At 49.8% G+C, this 26,750-nt stretch overlaps 1 protein-coding gene across 21 annotated transcripts in view; it reads right to left on the reverse strand.

Annotated features, from left to right (window-relative positions):
* The window catches only part of MEGF11 (multiple EGF like domains 11), a 389,965-nt gene that overhangs the window by 231,143 nt on the left and 132,072 nt on the right, over positions 1-26,750 (reverse strand). For 15 of the 21 annotated variants that reach the window (XR_008698848.1, XR_008698844.1, XR_008698842.1 and 12 more), the window contains exon 1: positions 11,022-11,331. Coding sequence is in view for 1 of the 21 variants with exons in the window: in XM_055536753.1 (XP_055392728.1) it covers positions 17,189-17,289; positions 21,877-21,978; positions 26,194-26,291 (301 nt within the window). In the remaining 20 variants the exon portion in view is untranslated. Of the gene's footprint in view, positions 1-11,021; positions 11,332-17,188; positions 17,290-21,876; positions 21,979-26,193; positions 26,300-26,750 lie in introns of those variants that run through there. The other 6 variants (XR_008698837.1, XR_008698836.1, XR_008698838.1 and 3 more) reach the window with 4 other exon arrangements.

Below are 26,750 nucleotides of genomic sequence, written 5' to 3' on the forward strand. Positions count from 1 at the left end.
GAAAAACTACACTGGCCCTTTGGTCCGGGCCCCAGGAAGCTCATGAACCTCTCACCCACACAGAACTTGTCAAGAGTGTCCCAGGAATACGGATGCCCCCACCTTGTAACAAAACAAATGGCATTTCCAAGGGCTGTGACTGGTCCTTGATTCTTTGCCAGTCACGTTGCCTCTATTTGGTTCTTCCTACAATACACTTGCTCCTTGGAAGGAAAGCTATGACAAACCTCGACAGTGTATTAAAAGGCAGAGACATCACTTTGCCAACAAAGGCCCATACAGTCAAAGCTATGATTTTTCTAGTAGTCATGTTTGGATGTGAGAGTTGGACCATAAAGAAGGCTGAGTGCCAAAGAATTGGTGTTTTCAAATTGTAGTGCTAGAGAAGACTCTTGAGAGTCCCTTGAACTGCAAGGAGATCAAACCAGTCAATTCTAAAGGAAATCAACCCTGAATATTCATTGGAAGGACTGATGCTGAAGCTGCAATACTTTAACCACCTGATGCAGAGAGTTGATTCATTGGCTACTGCTGCTGCTGAGTCACTTCAGTTGGGTCCGACTCTGTGCAACCCCATCCCTCCCCTGGGATTCTCCAGGCAAGAACACTGGAGTGGGTTGCCATTGCCTTCTCCAGTGCATGAAAGTGAAAAGTGAAAGTGAAGTCTCAGTCGTCTCCGACTCTTCACGACCCCATGGACTGCAGCCCACCAGGCTCCTCTGTCCATGGGATTTTCCAGGCAAGAGTACTGGAGTGGGGTGCCATTTCCTTGATTCACTGGAAAAGACCCTGATTCTGGGAAAGATTGAAAACAAGAGGAGAAGGGGGCAGCAGAGGATGAGATGGTTTAGATAGAATCACCGACTCAATGAACACAAATCTGAGCTAATTCCAGGAGACAGTGGAGAACAGAGGAGCCTGGTGTGCTGCGGTCCACGGGGCCGCAAAGATTCGGACACAATTTAGCGACTACACAACAAACAATAACAATTCATTTCACTAAGAACTGCAGGTGCATGCTTCTGTTTTCCATACTCCCTCAGCCTTAACTTTGCCCATTGACTTCAAAACAAGAAAAGCCTCTGCCTCACAGTCACCATAATTGGTGCTCCCATTTCACCGATGTTCAGAGCAGATGGGTCTCTGACATGACGGATGGATGAGGTGAAGCCCAGAGAGGTGGGTACCTGCACACGATTGCACAGCAAGATCACAGCCGGTGGGTGACGAGAACTCCACCTCTGAAAGCTGGGTCAGGGCTCACATCACCAGCACCGGGGTGGCCTCAAACCCCAAGGAGGTGGCCCCCCTGTTTGAGGCAAAGTCCCACTCCTCTGAACTGAGGATCAGTGACCCCCTCTGCTTGGAGCCAGAAGCCAGTGTGGAAGAGAACTCTCTGACAACAAATGCTTAGTACTCTGGACTGTTGGAGGCCCTCCAACCCAAACCATCCCATCAGACACCAGATGGCATTTGACTTTAGGGCTGAAGACCTCAGCGAGATTCAAATGCGGCAACCGGCAGAGAATGGAGTCCCAAACTTCAATCTTGCCACTGGGGTTTCCATGCAGAGAGGCAATTAAAAAGGAGGAGGGTGTGCTCTGATTAGAAAAAGACAAAGGCAGCCACGGAGTTTGCTCCTGGGCTCAGGCCTGCCCCTTGGGATGGAGGAAGGAGCCCCGAAGAGAAAAAGGGATTGCAAGATGAGGAGGAAGAGCGACACCCAGGAGACCCTGCGTGGCCTCCTGCCAGGCCGGGCCCTGCCCCATCCGCCTCCCCAGAATCAAATCGGCGGTAGTGCTCTATGTAAGACTATTGTACAAAAACAAGATTAAAAGGGACAAGCAGAACAAAGCATCAGTCTCCCTAACAAAGGCCCTCCACTTAGTAAATTAGCCCGCTCTTTCCACCTGACACACTTTTAAAGGGAGATCTTCAATTACCAGGCGCTGGCGGGGCAGAGTCACAAAAGGTCTGTACAGTGACTTCATTCTGCGAGCCCTGAGCAGGCTCTGCAATGGCTTTATGTAATACAGATACTCATCTAGTCCGTATAATTTGGAGAATCCTTTATGGAGGACTGAAGGGCATTGGAGCCCTGCGGTTGTTTCAAAGAGGTTTTCTGCAGTTCATGCATTTACCTTGCCAAAAGCTGAACTGAGCTGAGCAGAGTCCTCTAAATCACGCCTGCAGCTGATTTACTATCAAGCCTCTGCAGTTTGTTTGGTGGATGGAAACTTGCGGATAAACACAGGCCAAGGCCTTGGTCCCTCTGCCTGGCCACACCAGAGGGAGAGGGGCCGGCTTCCAGTTCCCCCTGAGACACCACCCCCCAGCTTCCAGATTTGGAGCATCCTCTTTCCTTCTCTTTGGGCAGGCTCAGCCCAGGGTAAAGGTGGCTAGAGGGCCGGTTTTTTGTCTGACCAGGGACGGGAGGATGCCTCCCTGGCTTTTGCCCTTGGTTCCAGGTCTGTCTCCATCCAGAGGAATGAGATTGATAGTGTCAGTCAGCTCGCTCTTCCCACCCCATCAGGAGCAAAGATGCGGATCTGGCTCCCCAGGTGACAATTCAGCACCACTGCTGCTTCACAGGAGAAGGCGAAGGCGAAGTGGGAAAGGATGATGGGAAAGGTGACTCTCAGGAGAGTGGAGGAGACGTGCGCGCAGATTCTCAACACACACAAGCAGGCGGATCTGCACTTGATGCGGGGGATGGGGGCCCCGCCCATGGGTGACGCACACACAGCAAGTGTGTACACCAAGAACAGGCATGTACAACACACAAGAGGGGAGCTCTTCCCACACAGCGAAACCTAACACTCATGAATATGCATGTGCCCATGGGATAAACGCGAGTTCTTCCACAGCACCTGCCATGGGCTTGGTTAGCACAGATTCACTTATTTCATCCTCCCAACAACCCCATGAGGAAGGCAGTCTTGCTACACCATGGAGTAATCAGAGGCCTGGAGAAGCTAAGTGACTGGCCCACGGTCACACAGGCGGGAGGCAGCAGTCCAGTCCAGGGTCTGTGCTCATGACCCTCACAGTGTCAGGCACTACGTGCTGCACAGACACTCCTCGCGTGGGCTGGGAGCAGCGTTCACACAGGTAGACTCACAGCGTCCCCCCCAGCCAGAGGCTCCAGCTGAGATGCCCCTTCCTCAAGGGTCCAGATGGATCATGTCTCCAGGTCAAGTGAGACCCAGGTGCTCTGGTTCGGGGGAGAAGGGGATCAAGCATCACAGTGGTGAAATGCTTCTGCTCTGGCTGGTAGGTGGTTGCCACCAGCGCCCTGCTCCCAGCCTACCCCCACCCATCTGCCCATGATCCAGCACCTACAGATTAACCACGGCCCCACAACAGACCTCCAAGACTACTCCATTCTAACCTATTAGTGGAAGTACCATATCTGTCGTTAAGTATTTTCATGCTCACCCCCAGGGTTAGACAAGGTAGGGACAAGGGGTCTACAACAAGGCGAGGGGACCTGACCCTCAGGCCTGGCTTGAGAGTTGGCTGATGCCTGGCCCGCTTGGTAGGAGAGGCTGGCCATCTCCCTCAGCCCGCTCCCACCCCACCCACTTGACGGGGAGCTGATCAAAGCCCTTCAAAGTCAAGTGTACTGAAGTGGCCATGGCGGGGAGGCGCCAAGTCACGATTTCCACTGTCAATGAAGCCACTCAGCTGTCCTTAATCAGAGTCAGCATTCGAGGAGACGCGGGACTGCAGGTCCATCACCACAAACCCCAGAATGGCCGTTTTCTGAAACCTCTCTGCTCTGAAGGCAAGGAGCCAGGAGGGGAGGAGGAACTCTATAAACCCAAACCAGAAAGCACTGCAGGAAGAAACTTGCTGCCTCCCCATGACCAGAAGATCAGTCCAACCCGGAGTTGGTCTCCTGGGCTCTGGAACCACAGACTCAATCCCCACAGAGCCCCAGAGCAGGGTCCCCAGACTCTTCACACACACACGACACTAGGCTCTGGGGTCCTAAGGGGATGGAGTGAGTGGAAATGAGGACCCTCACTGGGGCAGGCCACCCTTCACTCTGGGGTCTCAGGCCCTGCCCAGAGACCACTCCTTTGGGTGTCCTTGGAGGGCCCCCAGGAAAAGCCAGCCTACGTGTCCTCCTTCTAATAATCTAAGGCTGCACAAAACATGTTCCCTGCTAGTCCCTGGGCTGGGTGCTTGGGATACAGAGGGGTCCTGAGCCTCCACTCTCAACAAGCTCACCATTCAGGCAGAAGATAAATAAGTTGACAATTGTAAGGGCAGTTGTGGGGGAAAGGGGCTGAGATCAGGACCTAGAGGGAAGAGGAAGAGGGAGGTATCCATGGGACTTTCCAGGGATCAGCAGCTCTGCACTCGGTCTCCAAAAGCCTCCAGGAAGGAACTGGGGACACAGGACCAGCAGTTCCAGGAAACAGGGGCAGCCTGTACACAGTCCCTGAGAGTGAGTGTGTGGAGAATTCAGGTGCCAGGGTGGTGCATAGAGGATCAGCAGACCCCACAGGACCCTGGGGAAGTGAAATACAGAATGACAAGGAGTCTAGGGTACAGCATTTGGAGAAAGCAGCAGCATTGTTGGGGGAGTGGGAGAGCTGGGGGCCAGTCCATCCACGTTGCTGCATATTCTCGTTAAAGAGACAGAAACTAAAAAATATATTGATAGATCCTATGTCTCTATGTCAGGTGGTAACAATGCTAATTAAAGGAGAAAACTAATTAGAAAAGATACATGCACCCCAGTGCTCATAGCAGCACTATTTTCAATAGCCAAGACGTGGAAGCAACCTAATGTCCATCTACAGAGAAATGGAAAAAATGTGGTATCTGTGTAAATGAAATATTATTCAGCTGTAAAAAAAAAAGTGAAATAACACCATTTGCAGCAACGTGGATGGAACTAGAAATTACCAGACTAAGTGTACTCAGACAGAGAAAGACAAATATCATGATACTATTTATATGTGGAATCTAAAAAGAATGATAAAAATGAATTTATACACAAAACAGAAACAGACCCACAGACATAGAAAACAAACTTATGGTAACCAAAAGCGAAAGGGGCAAGGAGAGACAAACTAGGAGTTTGGGATTAAGAGATATACACTACTAGATGTAAAATACATATACTGACTCTTTGAGACCCCACGGACTATAGAGTCCATGGAATTCTCCAGGCCAGAATACTGGAGTGGGTAGCCTTTCCCTTCTCCAGGGGATATTCCCAACCCAGGGATTGAGCCCAGGTCTTCCACATTGCAGGCGGATTCTTTACCAGCTGAGCCACAAGGGAAGCCCAAGAACACTGGAGTGGGTAGCCCATCCCTTCTCCAGTGGGTCTTCCTGACCCAGAAATCAAACCAGGGTCTCCTGCATTGCAGGCAGATTCTTTACCAACTGAGCTATCAGGGAAGCCCATAGATAAAATAGACAACCAATAAGGACCTACTATATATCCTAGGGAATTATTATACTCAGTATTTTGTAATGAACTATAAGGAAAAAGAATCTGAAAAGATAGAAATACGTATGTATGGATAACTATCACTTAGCTGTATACCTGAAACTAACACAACATTGTAAGTCAGCTATATTTAAAAAAAAAACAAAAAACAAACAAAAACCCACCAACAAAAAAAAAAAACAGGATAAGGGCCTACAGAAAGACGCCAGGGAAGGAACTGCTATTTCAGACGTGGGGTCAGAAAGACTCTGATAATATGGCATGCGAGAAAACACTGAGTGAGATGGGGAGTGAGCCGCGTGGTATCCGGGGGAGAGGGAGCAGCACACAGGGCTTCCCGTGCGCTGAGGCTAGGCCGCGAGGAGAAAGAGCAAGGAGGCCACATGGCAGCAAAGGCTCAGGTTAGCCGAGGCCAGGCCCCGGGGTTTAGTGCACGGTGTGCACCTCAGAGCAGCAGCCAGCTCCCAGCAAGCACTGGAAGGAAGTCAGAGGTGGGATGCTGTAGATGTGGAGGGAATTCAGAAGATGGAAAGTGGGAACCTTGAAGCAGTTTCCAGAGAGAAGTGGTGAGTTAGGCTGGGGACAGGTTTGCCATTTCACAGGCTTCACACGGCCCAGGACACCAGGAAGGGGACTTAAATAAATACCCAACTACTCTGACACTAATAAAGGCTTCGCCTCGGAGGCTGCCCCGTCCGGACAGCAGAGGTTTAATTACAGCTGCAGCTGGTAATTAAGAAGCAGCACCTACATTCTTCCACGGCTGCATCAGCACAAAAGACCCTGCTGGCACTTGGTACAGGTGGGGGCGGGGGAGGGAGGGGGGGCCTGGCATGGAAGCTTAGGCCTAAGCCAGCGGAGCACAGCCTGCCCGACCCCAGATCTCCTGTGTCTGCAGACCAAGGCCAGGGACACTGCCACGGCTCACCCTGCCTCACACACCACCTAACTTGGCTTTATTCCCTCCCCAGGGTTCTCCACACTGCTGCCCCTGGACACCACAGTGAGCATGTCACTGGCTGCTTCAGTGATCTCCTGGAATTGTCCAGTCCGCTCAATGCAGAGCTGGGGGTCCAGACCCACCTCACCCTGGCCCCTTCTCCTGCCACTTTTTGGCCTGTGCTCCTGCTGGGAGTGTGCTGATCCTGCTTGCTCTTTCATCTCTGCTCTGGCTGTCCCCTCTCCAGAGAATGCTCTTGCTCACAAAAATAATACAAATAGCAGTAGCTAACATTTACTGAGCTCTTACTGTGTGCCAGGCTCTGGCCTAAATGCTCTCTTTGTGGTAACTCATTTAATCCCCACGACAGCCCAAAGGGTACGCACTTAACACAGCTCTACCTCATTTTACAGATGAGAAAACCAAGACAGAGAGGTGAAATAGTCTCAGCACAGCACGAAAGGCTTCAAAACTCATGCTCTTAGCCATTGCCCATCTCTTGTCCTTCCCCAAGTTCCTGATCTTTCAGGCTCAGCTTGAAACTGACCTCTTTCAAAGCATTTTCTTTGAGCCCCCTCTGGCCTTGGATTCCCCAGAGAGAACTGTTTGCTTCTTCCTACGAGGTCTCTCAGTATTGGGGGTAGAAATAGAATGAATTCTGTTTCATCCATTCGCTCTGTTGGTCACTCATTCAATAATTATTCAGTACTAAGTGCCAGGTCCTGCGTGTAGCCCATGGAGTAGAAGACATGATTCTTCTGCTGGGGGAACTCACTTTTGAGTGGGAGAGATGGACGGGGCAGCAGCGTCACACCCAGTGCAACAGAGTGACCGAGGGGACCCAGAAGCTGTGGGTAACGAGCATATGGAACCAACCACAACGTGGCTTCCAGACATCCCAAACTACCAGGTCAGAAAACGAGGCATCAGAAAATGAGGAACCCAAAGCAGGTGCTAACAAGATGGGTGTCCAGAGAATCTGCTGGGCCTTGGGGTGCCTGGACCATGAATTTACTCATTCAACAGTTATTTACTGAGGGCCTGAAAAGCAATCACAGGTGAACGATAGCAAGTCTTTGGTACTTGTTTCTCCCTCCACCTGAGTTGTTTGGCAGCAGGGTTAGGCATCAGTATTGTACAAGTTGGGTCAGTGCGAATCAGCCGCTCCAGGCATACTAAATCAGTGCTCTAAGCCCACAGAGGCAGGAGATGCTCATGGCTGCACAGGCTTTGGCCACTCATCGAGGACCTGCTGGGGCAGCGTGATAGCCATTCTTTCCCCTCCACCAGCCTGATGACACCCTCTGTGTCTTTGCCTGCTTCTTTACAGTGTGATTATACTGTGCTGGAATTTTTGAAAAGTTAAATGCACACACACACACCATAACCATTTTCCCCCACTAGACCCCATGCTTCTTATTCATCTCTCTATTCCCAGGACTCTGAGAGCCCTCAAGGCACAGGTATCGAGTAAATGTTGACAGACAGATGGACAAATGGAAAGATGAATGCTGTTCTAGGCAGCAAAGCTCAGCACCAGGTGCTGGTGACCCCAGGGAGCAGCATCAGCACTGTTTCTGGTGATGGCGGCAGGCAGGATTCCCCGGGGAGCCTCTCAGAGATCAGCAGAGAATTATTTCGCCTGGCATTTATGTGTTTCAGACAGAACCCACAGGTCTGCGCACACATGCATGCACACACACACACGCAGCCATCCCCCACTCACTACCCTGATCCTGGCACCTATCAGACCCATTTAGCAAAATTTTAAGATCAGACCAGCTTACCCTCAGTCCCTTCCTCTCCCTATACACCTTTCCACCTGCCCTCTTATCTCAACCCACTTTCCTCTCCCGGCCATAGGTCCCTCCTGCCAAGAGAAAACCCGCTGCAGGAAGGGAAAGTACAGGATTGGAAGTTGATCTCAAATCCTGGGCTGCACTTGTCCATGTGGATGCATCGCGTGGCCTCACTCAGCTGTAGTTTCCTCTACTGCACAGGGCAGGCAGGCATTTGTTCAGTGCGTAAGTCATGTCCGACTCTTGCAACTGCGTGGACTGTAGCCTGCCAGGCTCCCTGTCCATGGGTTTCTCAGGCCATAGTACTGGAGTGGGTTGCCATTTCCTCTTCCAGGGGATCTTCCCAACCCAGGGATCGAACCTGCGTCTCCTGCATTGGCAGGTGGGTTCTTTACCACTGAGCCACCAGAGAAGCCCCACTGTAACAAGGGCAGTAACAGTAATACTCACCTCTCCAGTGGGTAAACCACCAGATGTTATACTATTGTTTTATTACGTTGTTGGAAGTTAGCAATCGGTCCAAGAGAGCACTGAATTAAATGTCACAGGGCCTGATTATAAAGCCCCTGATTCTGCCACTCACTATAAACCAGGGGCAGTTTCAGAGACAAGGCAAAAAGTGCTAAGGTAGGCACCCCCTGCTACAAAAATGCCTCCCAAACATAATGAAAATATTTTTTTAAATATATACCTGAACTCTAATACGAGAAAGGTAAATCCCTAAGTGTGAGAAAAGGGTAGGGGGAGTTTATGAGTTGCAGAAGGTCAGGTGCTGAAGCTAAGGTAGCCCAGGGAATGTCAGTCCTGGCTAGCTGCTACCCCTAGTCCTCAGCCCAGGCTGGGAGCATGGTGGTTAACACCCACACAGGCAGACTGGGCCTTGGGAGCTGCCAGCTCCAAGGATGGGATACTTGAAAATGCTGCCTAACCAGCCTAGGAAAGAAACAGGGATTCAGGATGAGGAGAAATGTCTCCCACAAGAAACAAAAAACAGGAGTGGGGACTGGGGAGTGACTGCTTAATGGGTACAGGGTCTCTTCAGGAGTGATGAAACTAGATAGAAGTGATGGTTATACAACACGGTGAAAGCACTAAATACCATTAAATTGAATACTTCAAACTAGTTTATTATGTTATGAGAATTTCACAATTTTTTTTTTAAAAGGGAAAAAGACTCTAAGCCTTCACCACACACTGGAATCTCAAACCAAATTATCAGTGCAAAGACTGGTCTTGAGTCAGTGAAAACCATTAGTGTGCCAAATAAGGGAATGAAAAACTAGTATATGGGGCTCTTGTACAACCCAGGACATGAGGAGGGGAAAAAAGGCAAAAAGGTTCATAGAAAAAAAAAACGAAATAATTACAACCTAAATGAGGAAACAACCCATGATCAGGGAGAATCAGCTATCTCCACGAGCAGGAGAACTGACATGCTAAGAACTTGATCTAATAGGACTAATAGCTCAAGATAGAACTATTTGAAGAGACTACAGGAGTATGTTTAAAATAATTATAGCAATAAAAGAAGGATTAGAATTTATAATGAAAGAATAGGACACTACAGGAAGGAAACAGGCAGATCGTAAAAAGAAAAAAAAGAGGAACTAGAAATGAAACATGTTGTCATTGGAATTAAGACCTCAAAAGACAGGTTAATTAGCAGAATGAAAGGATTTGACAAATGGATCGGAGGAAAATGTCCAAGATACAGCCTGGAGAGATAAAGAGATGAAAAATTAGAGCTTAGGAGAGACAAAGGCTGCAGTGAGAGAGTCCAACACTTTGGAGCTCCAAAAGGAGAGGACCGGAAAGATGAAGGAAAGGAGATGTTTGAAGAGATATGCCTGGGAACTTTCCAGAACTGATAAAGGACATGACTCTTTAGCTTGAGGAAGATGCATACGTCTGAGGAGCCAACAGTATTAACTCCACACCCAGACACAATCTAGGGAAACCGCAGAGCACTGCAATGACCAAGTCCAGAGCACAACAGAAAAACATCCTCAGACTACTGAAGGAAATGACTGAGAACCTGGAACTTCAGCTAAACCACCCACCAAGAGTGATGGCAAAAATAATGGCATCTTCAGACAAGTTAAAACATTAGAGTCAATCACTTCGTAGACGCTTCTGGAAAAAAAAAAAAAAACAACACAAAAAAAGACCCTTCAAGAACAACGAAGCTGAACCAAGAAGGAAGAAGTGCGAGGCAAGAAGAAATGGCAGCAAAGAAGCCAAGAGGAGTTAAATTTCAATGTAAATGACAGCTGACTATACAAAACAACTGCAATAGTAAATGTGAGGAACCTAAATCCCAAAATGGTACGCGGAGGGACCTCCCTGGTGGTGCAGTGGTTAACCATCCACCTTCCAAAGCAACGGGACTCGGGTTCAATCCTTGGTCAGGGAAACTAAGGTTTGCACGTGCCATGGGTAACCAAGCCCTCCCGACGCAGCTACTGAGCCCGTGTGCCCCGGAGCCCATGCGCTGCAACAAAGGATCCTGCGCGCTGCAAATAAGACCCAACGCAGCCAAAAATGAACAAACAAGTAAATATTCAAAACTTTAAAAAAAAAAAAGCTTTAAAAAATGGCGTGAGTTTACTGGAGTAAGTCTTATGCGCCCCTCAGTTTCCCTCCTGGTAGCCAACCTCCTGGATCTTCTGCTGTGGGTCTCTCCCCCTCAGTCACCCACACACAGACTGACCCCATTGGGCCTGGGTGGTCCATCTTTCGGGGACAGTTCTACCAGGTTACCCAAGTATGCTGAACACCCCTCAATGAGCTCAGCCCATCAGCCACATACCCGGAACTTCTGGCTGATCCCTCCACTTCTGGATCTGGATGAAATCCACACAGCGAGGGGGAGGCTTTGGCTTTCCCAGTGGCCACTGAAAGGGCTTCACTACACAGTCTGGAAGCTTGAGGGGGGGCGGTTACTTCCCTCTTGGGGAGACTCTGACCAAGGGGAGATAAGAGACATGGGGGTTGTGTAGAGAAACTCCCTCCTCACTGGCTACTCTGAGACGTGCTCTTCTCCCATCAGGAGAAGCCCTAAATATCAAGGGGACACACCTGTTGAGAACCAGCTAGGCTCTTTGCAATTTACCAAAAGATGAGGTCAGAACAGCAATCATGCCTTAGCATAACTAACACCAGTGGTTTTCAAAGAGTGGGTCACATTATAGCAGTGTGAGCATCACCTGGGAACTTGTTAGAAATGCAAATTCCCCAGCCCCACTCCAAGTTTTCTGAATCTGAGCCTCTGAGGCTGGGACCCAGGGGTGTGCATGGTAACAAACCTTCCAGGTGATTCTGAGATTAGGATATCAAGTGATCGGTAAAGCATTGTGACTACCATGGCATCTATGTGGCGCCTGTGATAAGGACTGAGTCTATTCACTAAACACCTCTGGCCTCTGACTTCAAAGTCTGCCTGAGCCCTCTTTGCTGTTGTTTAGTCACTAAGTCCGGTCCAGCTCTTTGCAACCCTATGGACTGTAGCCTGCCAGGCTCCCCCATCCCTGGGATTCTCCAGGCAAGAACACTGGAGTGGGTTGCCATTTCCTTCTCCAATGCATGAAAGTGAAAAGTGAAAGTGAAGTCGCTCAGTCATGCCCGACTCTTTGTGACCCCATGGACTGCAGCCCACCAGGCTCCTCCGTCCATGGAATTTTCCAGGCAAGAGTACTGGAGTTGGGGGGCCATTGCCTTCTCCGGCCAAAGCCCTCTAGTCTCTGTCAAATCAACCAGCAACATCACAGAGGGTGACTGCTCCATCAGCCTGGGTCCTGGGGTGATGTTTTCAAGGAGCAGGCCCCAGCTGGCCCTCAATGGACATGTAATGTGAATAAGACATAGAACTTCATTGTTTTAAGCCACTGGGACTTGGGTGCTGTTTGTTACTGCAGCATAACCCAGCTCTCAAGTCTGATATGGGCCAATATTTTCAAAGAACAGAGCTTCCTAAAATGCCCACTGCCCTATCTTGCAAGAAAAGGAGAAAGAAGGAAATGTGCTCGTACTCAATGATCTTCAGGAAATATTTGATACCTGGACAACCAAGAGTGGCCAGGACTCAGCTGTCTCTGTAGATAATGGGGGGGGGGGGTAGCTCTGGTGCAGGTAGTTCTAGAAGGACTGCCAAGGGCTCTGGGATGACGATGGCAGTTCTGGGCCAGAGGAAATGGTACAAAAAGGAGAAAAATAGGCCAACCTGCATTTGTACCAAGCGTTGTGCTTTCTAGGACACTCGTTTATTGTTTCATCTTTCCTCCATCCATGCACAGGCACAATCCATTCTATGCCACAGTAGGTGCAGAGAGGCAAAGGGACTTGCCCAAGATTGCACAGCAAGTTGGTGGCAGAATCAGCTAAGGCCGTCACTCCCAAGTAAGTGTTGTCCTAGCACCTGCCAAGAAACAGGCTCCAGGAAGATGGTTTTGGAGGGAAGTCAATATCCCCCTGCCCCTTCCCAGAGCACAGGCGATGTTCTTGTACAGGGTCCCAAAGACTCTGGCATCGATGGGTTCCCCCCAGGCTTTGGTGAGCCTGGAGGTTTTCTGGCCTCCAAGGGGTGGAGAGGGAGGAGTAGAGTTTCAGGGGCTACAAGGCTCTAGCTCCTGAATGCTCCCAACTTTACACGATTCTCTTCTAGCACCCTGCATCCTGGCCCACCCTGCACCCTCTCACTACTATTTCTTCCTCTCACAAGTTCCCAGACCTTGGGGCCTCCACTCTTTGTGGAAAGGTGACAAAGCCCGTAGGGGACTGGCTGGTTCCCTTTCCCTTTTCTCCCATCACAATAAGTGGCTAACACCTGCCTGTCATGGGTTGAATCGTGTCCTGCTAAAATCCATCTGTTGAAGTCCTAACTCCTGGCAACACAGAATGGGACCTTATTTGGAGACAGGATCTCACAGAGGTAATCAGGTTAAAATGAGGTCATCAGGCTGTGCCCTAATCCAATATGACTAGTGTCCTTTAAGTGGGGAAATTTAGAGACATGCACAAGGAGAAGAAAGTCATGCGAAGAATAGAGTTGTGGAGCCACAAGCCAAGGAACTCCCAGAAGCTAGGAGACAGGCCTGGAACAGACCTTTGCTCACAGATGGTCCCTCAGAAGGGACACCCTCATGGCCTCATTTTGGACTTCTAACCTCCAGAACAGGCTTCCCAGGTAGCAAAGTGGTAAAGAATCTGCCTGCCAATGCAGGAGATGCAAGAGACACAGATTCGATCGCTGGGTTGGGAAGATCCCCTAGAGGAGGGCATGGAAACCCACTCCAGTATTCTTGCCTGGAAGATCCCATGGACAGAGGAGCCTGGAGGGCTACGGTCTGTGTGGTCGCAGAGAGTCAGACACGACTGGGCACACACACAGCTCACACAAACTCCAGAATGGACAGACAATACACTCTTGCTGTTTAAGCCACCCAGAATGTGGTGCTTGGTAACTCTTGGCCCTGTGACCTGCTCCTCATTCCTTGTTTCCCATTCATCCTAAAGTCACCTCCATGGACATCCCTCTCTGCACCCTCATTGTCGATCAGCACATAAATTACAAGTGCCCCAGCACCGAACTGGCCCCCAGGAAGATATAGGGATGAACTTGAAGTAGGTAGAGTTGGCAGCATCAAAGGATCTAGATCGAGTCTGTGAACCCAGGTTCAAGTCCTAGCCCTGCCCCGGTTGTGATTTGGGAACCTGGGAGAAGTCCCTTCCTCACTCTGGACCTTACTGTCCCATCTGTATTGTGATAAGATTGACTTCCACGATCTTAGAGTTTCCTTCTGGCTGTGAAATTCTCCCATTTCCAGTCTAGATAATATTTGTTTGCAATCATTTTTGTACTCTTCCCTAGAAAGTTACTCTTATAACCTCACCTCAGGGTCCACTTGCTTCATGAACCTCTTCCCTCACTCCCATGACCCTCCACACTTTTTTTTATATAACATTTACTTTTATTTATATTTATATATTTGACTGTGCCGGGTCTTAGTTGCAGCACATGGGATCTTTGATTTTCGTTGCGGCATGTGGAATCTTAGTTAAGGCATGCGAACTCTTAATTGTGGCCTGTGGAATCCAGTTCCCTGACCAGGGATTGAACCCATGCCCCCTGCATTGGGAGCACAGCGTCTTAACCACTGGATCACCAAGGAAATTCCCCCAACTCTCTCCCTCTTTCACTAGTCCAAACCCATTTCCCTTGATCAGGCCCCATTAATTAACATGTTTGCAAGGCAGGATAACGTAGGCATTTAATAAATACTGTGTTGAAACACTCTGTGATGCCTTCCTCGTCTACAGCTGATTTCTCATTAATGCTCAACAGGTGGGTGTGGCTAAAAAGACGGCCTCTCCTCTTAACTCCTTTATACACCCTGCTTTCCAGAGATGCCTGTCAAAGCATGGACAACACTCTGTTGCACATATTCATGAACCAGACCGCCTCCTCCCACCAGGCTGCAGGCTCCCTAAGGCGACAACCATCACTCCTTGCTGTCTACACTCCCCCACATTTTCATAATAGGAAGCAACAAACATAAGTGGAGTGGATAAACACAAGCATATGGCAGAAACTCTTCACTATGGTCCAGAGGACCCCATAAAGGTTTCAAGGGAATCCCTGAACTCACTGAAACTGTGGGCAGAGAGTTGTGTGTGCACGTAGCTTTATCTATGATATGCTTTTGCTCAGTGAGAGGATCAGTGGACTTCTGAGAAATTAAAGGTCAAGACGCACAAAAATGTTAAGACCCAAAACCAGGAAGTGGGGAGGTGACACGTATTAAGCCCCACCCTGTGCTGTGCCTGGTGGTGAACATACTCCTATTCCCATTTTGCGTGAGTGGAAACTGAGGTTCTGAGAGGGGCCATCTTAATTCCTGAAGAGAAGCAGCACGTCCGGAGTGGCCCAGAGAAGCCTCGAGCCACACAGCCTAGATTCAAATCCTATCACTTTCCAGCTGTGTGATCTTGGTCATGTTACTTAATGGCTCTGTGACTCAGTTTCTCCATCTGTAAAATGGGAGAACTAAGGGTACCTACCCCAGAGGGCTGCTGTGAGGAGCTGATGTCTCAGTGTATGCAAAGTGATCGGAATGGTGCCTGACATGGGGTGTGTAGCCTGAAGACAGGGATAAGAAGGATAAAGAGGAAGATGCTGGGAGTGGCAGAGCTGAGATGCACACCCAGGCTGTGTGACTTTTGCCCCTCGGAGCCATCACCCAGCACGCACAATACCCCATCTCACTGCTGAAACTCTGTGGTACCCTCCTAGGAAAAGCCTCCAGACCTGAAAGTGGCTTTTCTAGCTTGGCTTCCTGGACGTGTCAGGCCTGTGGCACTGACTCAGCAGGTAGTCCCTGGATGTTACATAAGGAGAAGGTGGGAGGCTATAAGCTGCCCTTCCTGGTCAGCAAGGCTGAGCCTGTGTAATCAGGACACTCTGCTTCTGCCCCATCTTCATCTTCCAAGAGCTGTACTGACATCCACTAATGGAAATTAGAAAGGCGATGTACTCATCCATTCCTGGAGCCCTTGCTAATGACCAAAATTCCTTTATAATGTCGATGTGCCCTGAGCGCCAGTGGGCCACTCACATCCATCCTGCTCGGGCTTAATGAGTCCTGTGTCCCACTCCACACCTGACTCTTGCTCTGCTTTGAGCAGACAGAGCAGCAGCAGGAAAGCCTTGGTCCTGATCTCACTTCCACACCTGGCTCCCCTCAGTGGCCCTCTCGCAAGTGAGGTGTCGACCTAGGCCTTGTTCCAGCCCAGTCCTCTGGCCTGCTCCTGGCAAGCAACATTTTGGGGTTTGCTTTGGGTGAGTATCTTTGTACTTTTGCTGGGAAACCATCATTATTGAACCTATTTGTGAGAGCATTTTTCATTCATTTCTGTAATGCAATTAGGATCGAGTTTCTTCAGCATTAGGGGAGATGTAACATCAGTAGGGAAAAATTGTCATTTCATTCCCAACATCAATACGCCCACTCTGCCCAAATTCTGTGTCTGGTACTAACCTGGTTCACCCTCTCAAAACGCAAGGAGAATACTAACAAGGAAAGTCACTCTCCAAATTAAGAGGCAGAAGCTCTGGGGCTGGATTCTTCTCTCAGCCATCAAACAGGGAGCTCCTAGCTTTTCTGACCACTCTCCTTCAGAGGTGAGTAGGAAAGAGTCCCCGAGAGCCTGACCACAGGGCCCTACAATCGTTCTTCCAGAGAGGTTGAGTGAGTTGCCCAAAGCCACATGGTGTGAGGCTGAGACCAAACCCAGAACCCAGATCTGCAGGCTCCTGGGTGTCCTCTACCCACCCTCTACCACGACAGTGCCCTCTACCCACCCTCTACTCCTCCACCCTCTACCTGCAGCTGCCAGAAACCCAGCCCTCATCTCCCTGGGGACACTGAGGCTTCAGTTTTCTGTAGACAAAGAAGGGAAGAATTGACAGGTATTTTTCATGAACTTCAGTGTTTCCCAGGCCTTTTTGGAAATCCCCCCAATTACTGGAACCAGCATCTTTCAATCTTATTCTTGCCATCCAAGGATTTCACCTTCCCTGCTTCCTCTCTTCCATCTGGTCGTCCATCCATCCTCGCATCTCTCTCCCCCTCCATCCATCGATCCACTCACCTCTTCTTTCCTCCTTGAGCACCCTGCTGTGTGCCAGCCCTCAGCACTTCTTCCCCATTGTTCCTCGGGCACCCACTCCAGAAGAGTTCACTACTCTCCTGACCCTGTCAAAGCCTAGAACTGACGTGCTTATATCCACCCTCTTAGGAAGGCTGATCTGATAGACAAATTTGTGCTAAGGTGTTTGCACCAGACCCATTATCCCCCCAGAGATGGCAGCAGGCAAGGACTTCTGGAGCCCTCAGGTCACTGCCCAGGGCCTAGAAGACAGCCCTACTTCCCTCCCCTTGGTCCCCCTGCCCGCCCCTCCCCACCTCCACCCCCACGTACGTATGCAGAAGTCTCCATTCTCATAGTAGCCAGGACAGCACTGGGATCTTCGCCGGTACATCGTTCGCAGCCCACGCCGATATGCTGTCTTATAACTGATCCTAAGGCACAGGAGAGAAAGCCACTTGAAAGTATTGAAAATCAATCACTCCTGTTAGAATGATATTTGTGTTAAGCTATATCAAGGATGCCATTCAATAATGACTTTAAAATGCATGGCAGCTTCGACTATGAAGGAACACAATAAAGAAAAATCGATGGTGAGATCCGGCCATCGTGAGGCAGAATGTATTACTGACTCGGCAGTGTTTGCTACACCTGCTGATTTTTCCCCAGTCCCTTCAGAGTGATGTTTAGAAGGGCTGTAGAAGATACTTTGGGGGCTACATTGTAGATGATAACTGGAGACTTCTCTTGAAAACATCCAGACTCAGGGCTGGAGCAGCCCATGGGGTGAGCTGGACAGGAGCTGGGCCCTGAGAGTTTCTATGCCAACTGCCACCACCCCAACCATGACTGCTGATGGCTCCTTGGGGATTGGTCCACCCAACTGGAGAACCGAAGCCAAATCAGCCAAAGGACCCCCTGAGTCTGACTAGGTCCCAGAGAGTAGATCAATCTCCCTCACACCAAAAATAACACTGCCTGGGGAGGAGCTTTGCATGCCATCTTGGGAAGGCTCAGAACCAACACCAGCTCTGCAGAAGAAGAAGCTAAGATCCAGAGAGCAGAAGCTCTGGACGGGGAGTAAGAGGCCTGGATTCCAGTTCTGATGCTGGCATGGGTGTTGAGACTTCACCCACTGCCAGACACACTTGCAGGCAAAATCTCATTCCAGTCTCTCTCTGAGACAGTAGCATTATTATGCCCCCCTTTATTTATTTATTTTTCTTCCTTAGAGTTTTTCTTCTTATTTTGTTTTATGAAAACTCCCCCTTTGTTTTATGGTTGAGAAAAGTGAGAAGTTAACGACTTGCTGAAGGTCACACAGCTAAAAGTTTCAGAGCCAGGATTCAAACGGAAGTCACTCTCATTTCAGAGCCACTGGATTTAACCCAGTGGGAACTGAGCCCTGAGCCAGTTCCTACTGGGTGGCTTGCTAAGCTTATGGGATTGCCATTGTGGAGCAGTAAGATAAGGGAAAGGATGGTGTGAGGACTGAGTCCAAAGGTGAAAGTATTAGTCACTCAGTCGTGCCCCCATAGACTGTAGCCCCTCAGGCTCCTCTGTCCATGGGATTCTCCAGGCAAGAATACTGGAGTGGGTAGCCATTTCCTTCTCCAGGGGACCTTCTTGACCTGGGGATCAAACCTGGATCTCCTGCATTACAGGCAAATTCTTTACCAACTGAGCCACCAGGAAGTCCTTAAAGAGGGAGTCAAATTTGGGTAGACAGGCAAAGCCCCTTCCTCACACACAAGGTCAAAATGGAGGAGATATGAAGTGGTTATTAAAGACCAGAGAGAGGAAATAACTTCCCAAGGTCAAAGTTAGAGTCAACCCAAGTCCTTGGGACTTGAAGCCAGAGCTCTTTTACTTCTCCACCAGCACCCCAGGAGAGCCAGCCCTGGGGACCCCTGCTCAAGGGCAGAGTAGCAGGGCCCCATCACTGGAGATATCCCTATTCTGTAACATGGAGGGTCAGGCTAACTTGGGCAGGGAATCCGACAGTATGGACTAGGCCGGCCCTCCCAGTCCTTACAGCGCTCACTTTATGACAAATGACAGTGTGGGACTCCAGGGAAGTCCGTGACATTTGGGAATGTCGTAAACTAAGGTCATTCTACTTTGTCAAAAGCCCATAATGGAAGGTAAGCCAGCCTCCAAGCAAAGCTACTTCCCTGGCACAGGAAGGCAGCTCCCGGCAATCTCGGGAGTTGTATAAGCCTCCCAGATAAAGAATGACTCAGGGTTGACTCAGAGGTCATGCAGCCCACGCCTCCCACCAAACAGGGTTATCCCCAAGCCCTTCCAGTGGAGAGGCGGTCTCAGCATCATTAAACCCTCCCAGGAGAGAGGTTCCCCCCTGCTTCTTGCTTGCCCATCTTTGCTGACTCCCGGTGCTGGGGTGGCAAATAGGAGACAGACAGGGCCAGAGGCCAGGCTGCTATCAGATGGATGCTGTGTTCAAACAAGCCATCCCACACTGAAGGAGACTGATGGCGCGGCTGTCAGCATGCACACTCCAGGGCATCAGGAAAGCGGCAACGCAACTCAATAATTTAGCAAAATAATTCATGTTCCAGAAACGCAGCCTATTTGAATAAGCAGCCGCTCACTCACCCTTCCCCACTGGTGATGGACGGCAGCTCCAGCCTCCAAGTACCCAACAAAGCCACTCCTCAGAGCAAACCTGGCTCTGGCACAGGGCTTGCCAGAGTCAGAGAGGGAGCAGGACTTCTCTTTCTGCCTCTGCCTTTGACCAGGGCGACAGGCAGCTACCTCGGCAAATTAGGGGATGCAGTAATGGCTGAGTAGCTCCTATGAGACCCACCCTCCTGCAAACAACTATGCAATCTGGGGTGGGGGTGGGGGTGGGGTGTGAAACAACCTACCTAAGAGCACTAGAGAGAGAACAAAGGCAGATATTGGAGGGAAGTAGACACTTGGAAGAAGGGAATGACACGGGACAAGATGAGCCCAGGGGCAGGTCCCAGGCAATAACATTCCAGGTGGCTAAAATTCAGACAGAGGACACACTGCCTTACTGGTTTGAAGAATCACAGGACAACCTGAGGGTAAACCCAGTAACTAGAAACTGACAAAGGAAACCCTAGAAAGGAGAGAACCACAAAGAGGAAGTCCCATATTCATTGTAAAAAATTCTGCCCAAAATTCTGGCCCTGAATTGCATGTGTGAAGGGCAGGTTACAAACGGTCCAGAAAAGCCTGAAAATATTGAACTTTCAGAGTTTGGAAATTGAGTTTAGCCAAGTTAGTTAGCTGCTAAAACAACCAACCAGAAACAATATAAGAGAACATAAGAGAATTCAGTCTCTTTTGTTCGTAATGCCCAGAATACAATTCAAAATTACTAGACACATAAAGAAACTAGAAAATTGTACCTTTATAAAAGAAAAGGCAATCAATGAAGACCAACTCTCAGATGGCCCAGATGTTAAAATTAGCAGACAAGGATTTTAAAGCAGCTATTAAATCTATGTTCAGTGTTTTACAGCAAGTTACTAGCAAAACCCCCAAAGAAAATGAGGACTTTAGCTTTTCAGCACAGAGCAAGTTTCCCTATCCATGTTTCTTCCCAACAGGATTCCTACAGAACATCAAAGAGCAACCTCCACAAGGAGGAAGCTAAAGAAATCTGGAGGCAACACAGATGCCCAACAAATAGGAAACGGGCATCCTCTTTCTCACTGACCCTTCATCTGCTGAATTATCACTCCCTTAAGTAACAAAGCTACCTTGCCTGTAACTAACCCCTCAGTATTCTCCACTTTCCCCTGCTTTGTTCAAAGTGTTTTTACATCCCTGACCTCACTGGACCCTACAGGTATGTAGGGCAAGTATTAAAGTGTTAGTCACTCAGTCTTGTCCAACTCTGCAACCCCATGGCACCAGGGTGAGAAAGAGGAAGGAAACGAGAACATGTTTTGTTGGATGACCCTGGGCAAGTCATTCTATTTTGGGATTCCCTGTGTACTCATCAAATATGTAATGACCCATCAGGCTCCTCTGTCCATGGGATTCTCCAGGCAAGAATACTAGAGTGGGTAGCCAATTCCTTCTCCAGGGGATCTTCCTGACTCAGGGATCGAATCCAAGTCTCCTGCATTGCAAGTGAATTCTTTACCATCTGAGTCACCAGGGAAGCCACGTAGGGCCAGGGTCATTACATATTTGATGAGTACACAGGGAATCCCAAAATAGAATGACTTGCCCAGGGTCGTCCATCAAAACACGTTCTCTCTTCCTTCCTCTTTTCCCTCCCCAGTGCCATGAGAGCACAGCATAATTTCCAGGAGGGCTGCAGACAAGAGTGCAGGATTCCCATGTGCAATCATTCAGATGGGGCTCTTCCCATGGGCAGCCTGGCTAAGGTGCCAAGAGGTTCTGGACTCTAGCCTGCACTCTGTCCTCCAAGCCCAGTCCCCTGTGTGGGACAACATCTGCTTCAACAGGAGCCCTCTGAGGTTAGCTTTCCCCCAGGAGCAGACCCTGAGACAAGGATTCAAAAGCAAGCAGTTTATCTAGGAGGTGATCCCAGGAAGCACTGGGAGAGGCATGGGAAAATGAGACAGGGAACTAAAGGCAGACATTCAGGGTGTGCTTTGGAGCAGCTCACTGCTGTGGGCGCCTGGGGTTCCATCCCCCTGAGGACCACGAATCTTTTAAGAACAGGCCTCAGAGTTGGCCCCTCTGCCCTAGGGGTAAGGAAGCTGAGATATTCCTCCACTAACTCCCCATCTGTTATTGGGTGAGGGATGCCCCCCTAGGGTAATCATTCTCGAGTACTTTCCACCTGCCCTGCCCATGAGCTGCTCTGACTACAAAGAAGCCCCCAGCAGCACCTCTTGGGTGAATAGCAGGAGTGGGTACCAAGGGGATGCAGTGGGGGGCACTGACTCCATCTGGTAGGAGGGCTTTTCACTAACTTGTAGGAAGGTGAGCCTGAGGGTTGCCTCTCCCTTCCCTCACCCAGCCTCTACCTACTACCTGAGAGAGGTACTCACCTGTGTCTGGTACACTTGAACCAGTTGAGGATGTCTGTGCAGCGCGTGTAGTAGATCTGATCAAAGGGGTGTGCGTATGATTCTTGGACGGTCACGGCATAGCTGAGAACCAGACAGGAGATGGAAGCTGTGGTCAGTTCTTGGGAGGTGGAGCTGATGTTCAGGATTGGGATCTCCCTTCCCAGGGGAGCCAGGCCGCACAGCCAAGTATCAAGGGCTCCAACCTCCCCTGCCTGACTCCATTTTCCTCCTGCCCTGGGTACTCTCGGTCTCAAACCTTTCTGACCCCAGGTAAGATGCAGGACACACCCCGTACTGTCTTTTGAAGCTCATCTTTTCAGCTCATCTTCTGAAGTTCGAATTCATTTGTTCATTTAACAGAGAATGAATAAAGTTTGCATTTATTCTACTTGGTTCTGGAAGGCCCAAAGCCAGCAAGTTTTAAAATACTTTCTGCTTGTTCAGATCTTTATGGTTTTCAAAGTGCATGTATGGAAGCTGATCTTTGCTGCAACGTTATGAAATAAGTGGTCACATTTTATAGATAAAGAAACAAAGGCTTAGAGGTGGCTTGCCCAGGTCACACAGCTGGTACCAGTAACTGCTCATATTTGAATGTCCTATGTTAAGTGTTTTAAGCCCTCTTAATCCTCATCTTGTAAGGTAGGTAGTGGCGTTGTTAGCCTCACTTTACAAACGACGAAACAGAGCATCAGAGTGGTTAAGTGACTTCCTCAAGGTCACCCAGGTACCCTCTGTTCTATTATGTCTCTAGTATAGCTAGGCATGCATCAACGCCATGCCCCCAGACCTCCTGATCAAAGTGGCATCTTGTTACCTGCCTATTAGCTGTAAACTGGACCACTGGGTAGAAGCCACTGGCAAGCAGCTCTCAGCTTTACCAAAATAAGCCTTTCTACCTGCCTGCACTGGCAGGAATGCTATGAGAAAGCAGTCACACCGGGGTGGAAAGTGAAGATCACACTTTCTGTGCATGAGGGGAGAGGACCTCAGCTGAGAGTTCAGGAATTAATTTTGTATCAGTTGGTATTATTCAGCGCTTTCCCCCAGAAGGCTCACTGACTTGGGCCAGATGGCCAGGTCCAGGCTATAAAAGCCCGTCTGCTTTGCCTGAGGAAACTGTTGGTTTACTTGAGAGAGGAGGGCTGGGGCAGGCCAGCCCCCTCCCGAGTGGATCCCTAGCAGGCTCGCTGCCACCAGAAATGTCAAAGGTCTCTAGCTCAGGAAGAGGAAGCCAGGAGCTGTCAGCGATGCACACGGACTCAGGGTGGTGGGAAATTCTGTCTCTGCTGCATGGAGGATGTTAGGAGGCCCCTACCGAGCTGCTATACCAGCACCTTAGAGATACGTGTCAGAGGCACGTCTATGCGGAAATGACCCGGACCTGTTCCCCTCCACGAGGAGTCTCTCCTCGTTCATCCATCAAAGCAGTTATTCAGCTTGCAGAAACTGAGCTCGTCATCTGCCCCTGACATCCCCAAGCCCCTTCCAGCTCTGAAAGTCTATGACCCTGGGCTCCTGCATCTCTACTGAGTCTTGGGGGCAGGAGAACAAATGGATAAGGCCACAGGGGCTCTGGGTCAAGTTTCAACTCTGTCACTTGTTAGCAATACATCCTTAGATATGATACCTAACTAGCATAAGCCTCCATTTCCACGCCTGTAAACTGATGATAAATATTACCAGGGACTTCATACAGTTACTGCGAGGATTATGGGAGGCAATGATAGCATCTGTCAGGGTGGTGGGAAGGTAAAGCAAGATGACACAGGTAAAATGCTCAACAAAAGATATTACACAGCTTAATGGGTATACCATCAGTGCCTAATAGATGCTGGCCATCATCATTATACGACTGGCAGTGACTTACCTCCTTGCTGGGCACTGAGGGATAGTTCCTCCCTGACCACAGTAGGGAATGGGGAGCAAGACCCACACACTGACCAGACTCCCCACCCAGGGGATCAGGTATCCCTCCCAGCACAGATAAGAACAGTGGGTGCTCTGAGAAAGGGCATCAGCTCAAAAGAGGCGGTGGGGAGAGTGTCATGGGGGACAGATCCAGCTGTGCCAGGGGGGCCCTACACCGAGAACGTCAGACAACCAGACCTTGAACCAGCTCCAAGTTTCCGGGTGAAGTGTGTGCCCCTGGTTTCATGGCTGGGTGGTTTAACATGCTCATTTGCCAACATGCTAATGAGGGGCCAGATTAATCTTGTAGAGCTGGGCTTTACTAGCCAGGGGAGGTCTTTCGGCTGGGTTTTACAGTGGAGGGGCATAATTAAGGAGGAGCCTGCCAGAAGCACTAATCCATCTGGGAAATTCTCCCTAAGTGGTCTCTGGGGAACAGGGTGTGTTTCTGGAATGACACAGACTAGACTCATCCGTGCACAGCTGACAGTGGAGCTCAATTGGAAGAACCACGAAGGAAGGGGTGTCTGGTGACATGAGCCTCACTGCACAGTCTCCCGCCTTGGGGCTGGAGAACCCCTTGACCTCTTTTTAGCTGCTGGAGTCTCTCCTCTTTCATCCATCAAAGCAGTAATTCAGCTGATGGCCCAAACAGCCCTGCTCAGTGCAGGTTTGGATCAAAATATTTTCACATTCCAAAGGAGTTCATGTTGGGCAGATTTAGAAAATTAGAGAGTTTGGTTTAAGTTTGAACTGACCCTCTGGTACACATGGCGCTCAGAGAAGAGGGAAGTCAGGGTGGGTCCTGCCATCAGAGAAGGTTTCCTGGAGGAGAGGTCAGAGGCACTGGGAAGGCAGAGGGGAGCAGACAGGAAGGAGACCTTCCAGAAGCTAGGATACAGCACAGACATCAGCAGGAAGCAATGGTACCCTAGCTGGGAAAGGTGGATGAGACAGGGCTGCTGAGACTGAAGTCTGCAAACCGAAGACTAATGTGGAAGTCGCCTGCTTTCTCCCTCACCCACTGGGAAAAAAAAAGGTTTACATTCCCTTAAACTGGGAGGGGTAAAGGGCCTGGAACCCCCTCAGAGTCACATGGAAAGCTTATAAAACTGTATCTGCATAGGCTCCGCCCCAGATCTAGGGGATCAGAGTCTGGGCAGAGAGGACCCACGAGACTCTGCTTTTCACCTGTTCTTCAGGGGGCCTGATGTGCAGCAGGATCTATGTTAACTGTCCCTGCAGAGCTGAGTCGTCAACAAGAAAAGACAATAATTGAGCTTCACGGTCCTCAAAGCCCTTTCAGGAAACTGGTACCCTGATCATCCAACAAGCCTGTGAAGCAGGAGTAATTCTGCCCCCTATTTCAGAGAGACAGAGGTAGTCTGGGAGTGGTTCAGAGACATCCGAAAGTCACAGGGCTAACAGATGGAAAACTCCAGATGGGTGTGAACCAAGATCTCATCACTGATTGCATCACTGTTCTTCCCACTTTCCCCAAAAGCAGCAGCCCACTTCCATTCCAGCCTTTCCACTCCAGGCTCAACCTGGTCACTGGAGGCAACAGCATCCCTCCGCCTCCTCAGCCAGTCTCTCCAGGTCCCCCGGTGAGGGGACACTCCCTGCTGTGGGGCTGGGACATTCACCCTCACGGGCATGGAGCATGATCCCCTCCCCCACTCACCAGCCCTCCTCTACCACCCGCTTCCCCCATCGGATCCCCATCTTAATTTTATTCATTTGATTTATTAACATCTAAGTGGCAGAGTCATCCTGGTCAGCGTGGCCAATCAATTCCAGGGTTTAATTCGGTTTTTCTGATTGGGTCTCTGGTCACTGTCTTTCTGCTCACCAAAATCAATACTTTCACCTTGTACTTCAAAGTCAGGTCTTCTGCAGGGCCCTGGCCTGTTCCCCCAGACCTAGTGCCGCAGCCAGAATGCAGCTGCCCTTCCCCGGTCAGCCCACACCCCCAAGCTCCTCGGGGCAGGCTGCTGGCCGCTCCACACATGTGAGCTGCTGCAATGCTGCCAGTCCTGGGAGACCAGAAAGGCACCGCAGCCTCGGAGAAGAGAACCTCTGGACCACAGTCCCTTCTCCTCTGGAACTCTTTTTCCTCATCTGTAAAGTGGCTGGAAGTGTGAATTCAGGAAAGAAAGTGTCAGCTACCAGGCTGCCTCATTTACATTGCCTGTCACTCAGCGCCCCCACCCTCATCCCCACCCCCATAGTCTCAGACAGAATCTATATGGGTTTGGCCTGCCTTTCAGGATCGTGCTATGTCCCCAGCTGGACTGCAGGCCCTTGGGGGATGGCTTCCCAGCAGTGCCAAGACCAGGGTGAAGCCCCCAGGGAGTGTCTGGCCGTCCAAGAGCCACATCTTACCTCTCCCAGTGGCTGCACACGTTGGGGTCCTCGGGGTTCAGGGAGAGGACGATTTGCAGGAGGGAGCAGACAATGAGTCCTGCCGCTGAGAGCACCATCCTGGGCCCTGCAAGGAAGAACAAAGAGAGTAGTGTCATTAATCACATCATCTTCCCAGGCATCTGTTTGGCACCGAGACGCCTTACATGAAGTGGCGGAAGAGGTTCGCTAAGCTGCAAAGTTCTGCATCATCATCATGTAATGAGCATCTGATATTTCACACTTGCAGGCTTCGACTAACACGGTAACACTTCACCAGTTCTGAGTAACTGGGTAGTGGGAAGCCTGAGTCAGGGAAACGTTAAATTTCTGGCCAGAGCTTCTCAAAGCTTTTTGGTTCATGGACTGCTTTTAGAATCTAGTGAAAGTTACAGAACTTCTCCCCTGAAATATGCCCATATGCACACCATTTGGCTGTGATTTCAGGGTGTCCTGAAGCTCCTGAGTCCATCCTTGGACCAAGAAACTCTGATATACTGCCTTAAAAGCAGCACCCTCCCCTGTCCCTTCTCCCTCAA

The sequence above is a fragment of the Bubalus kerabau genome, chromosome 10 (genome assembly GCF_029407905.1).
Source record: "Bubalus kerabau isolate K-KA32 ecotype Philippines breed swamp buffalo chromosome 10, PCC_UOA_SB_1v2, whole genome shotgun sequence".
Lineage (NCBI taxonomy): Eukaryota > Metazoa > Chordata > Mammalia > Artiodactyla > Bovidae > Bubalus > Bubalus kerabau.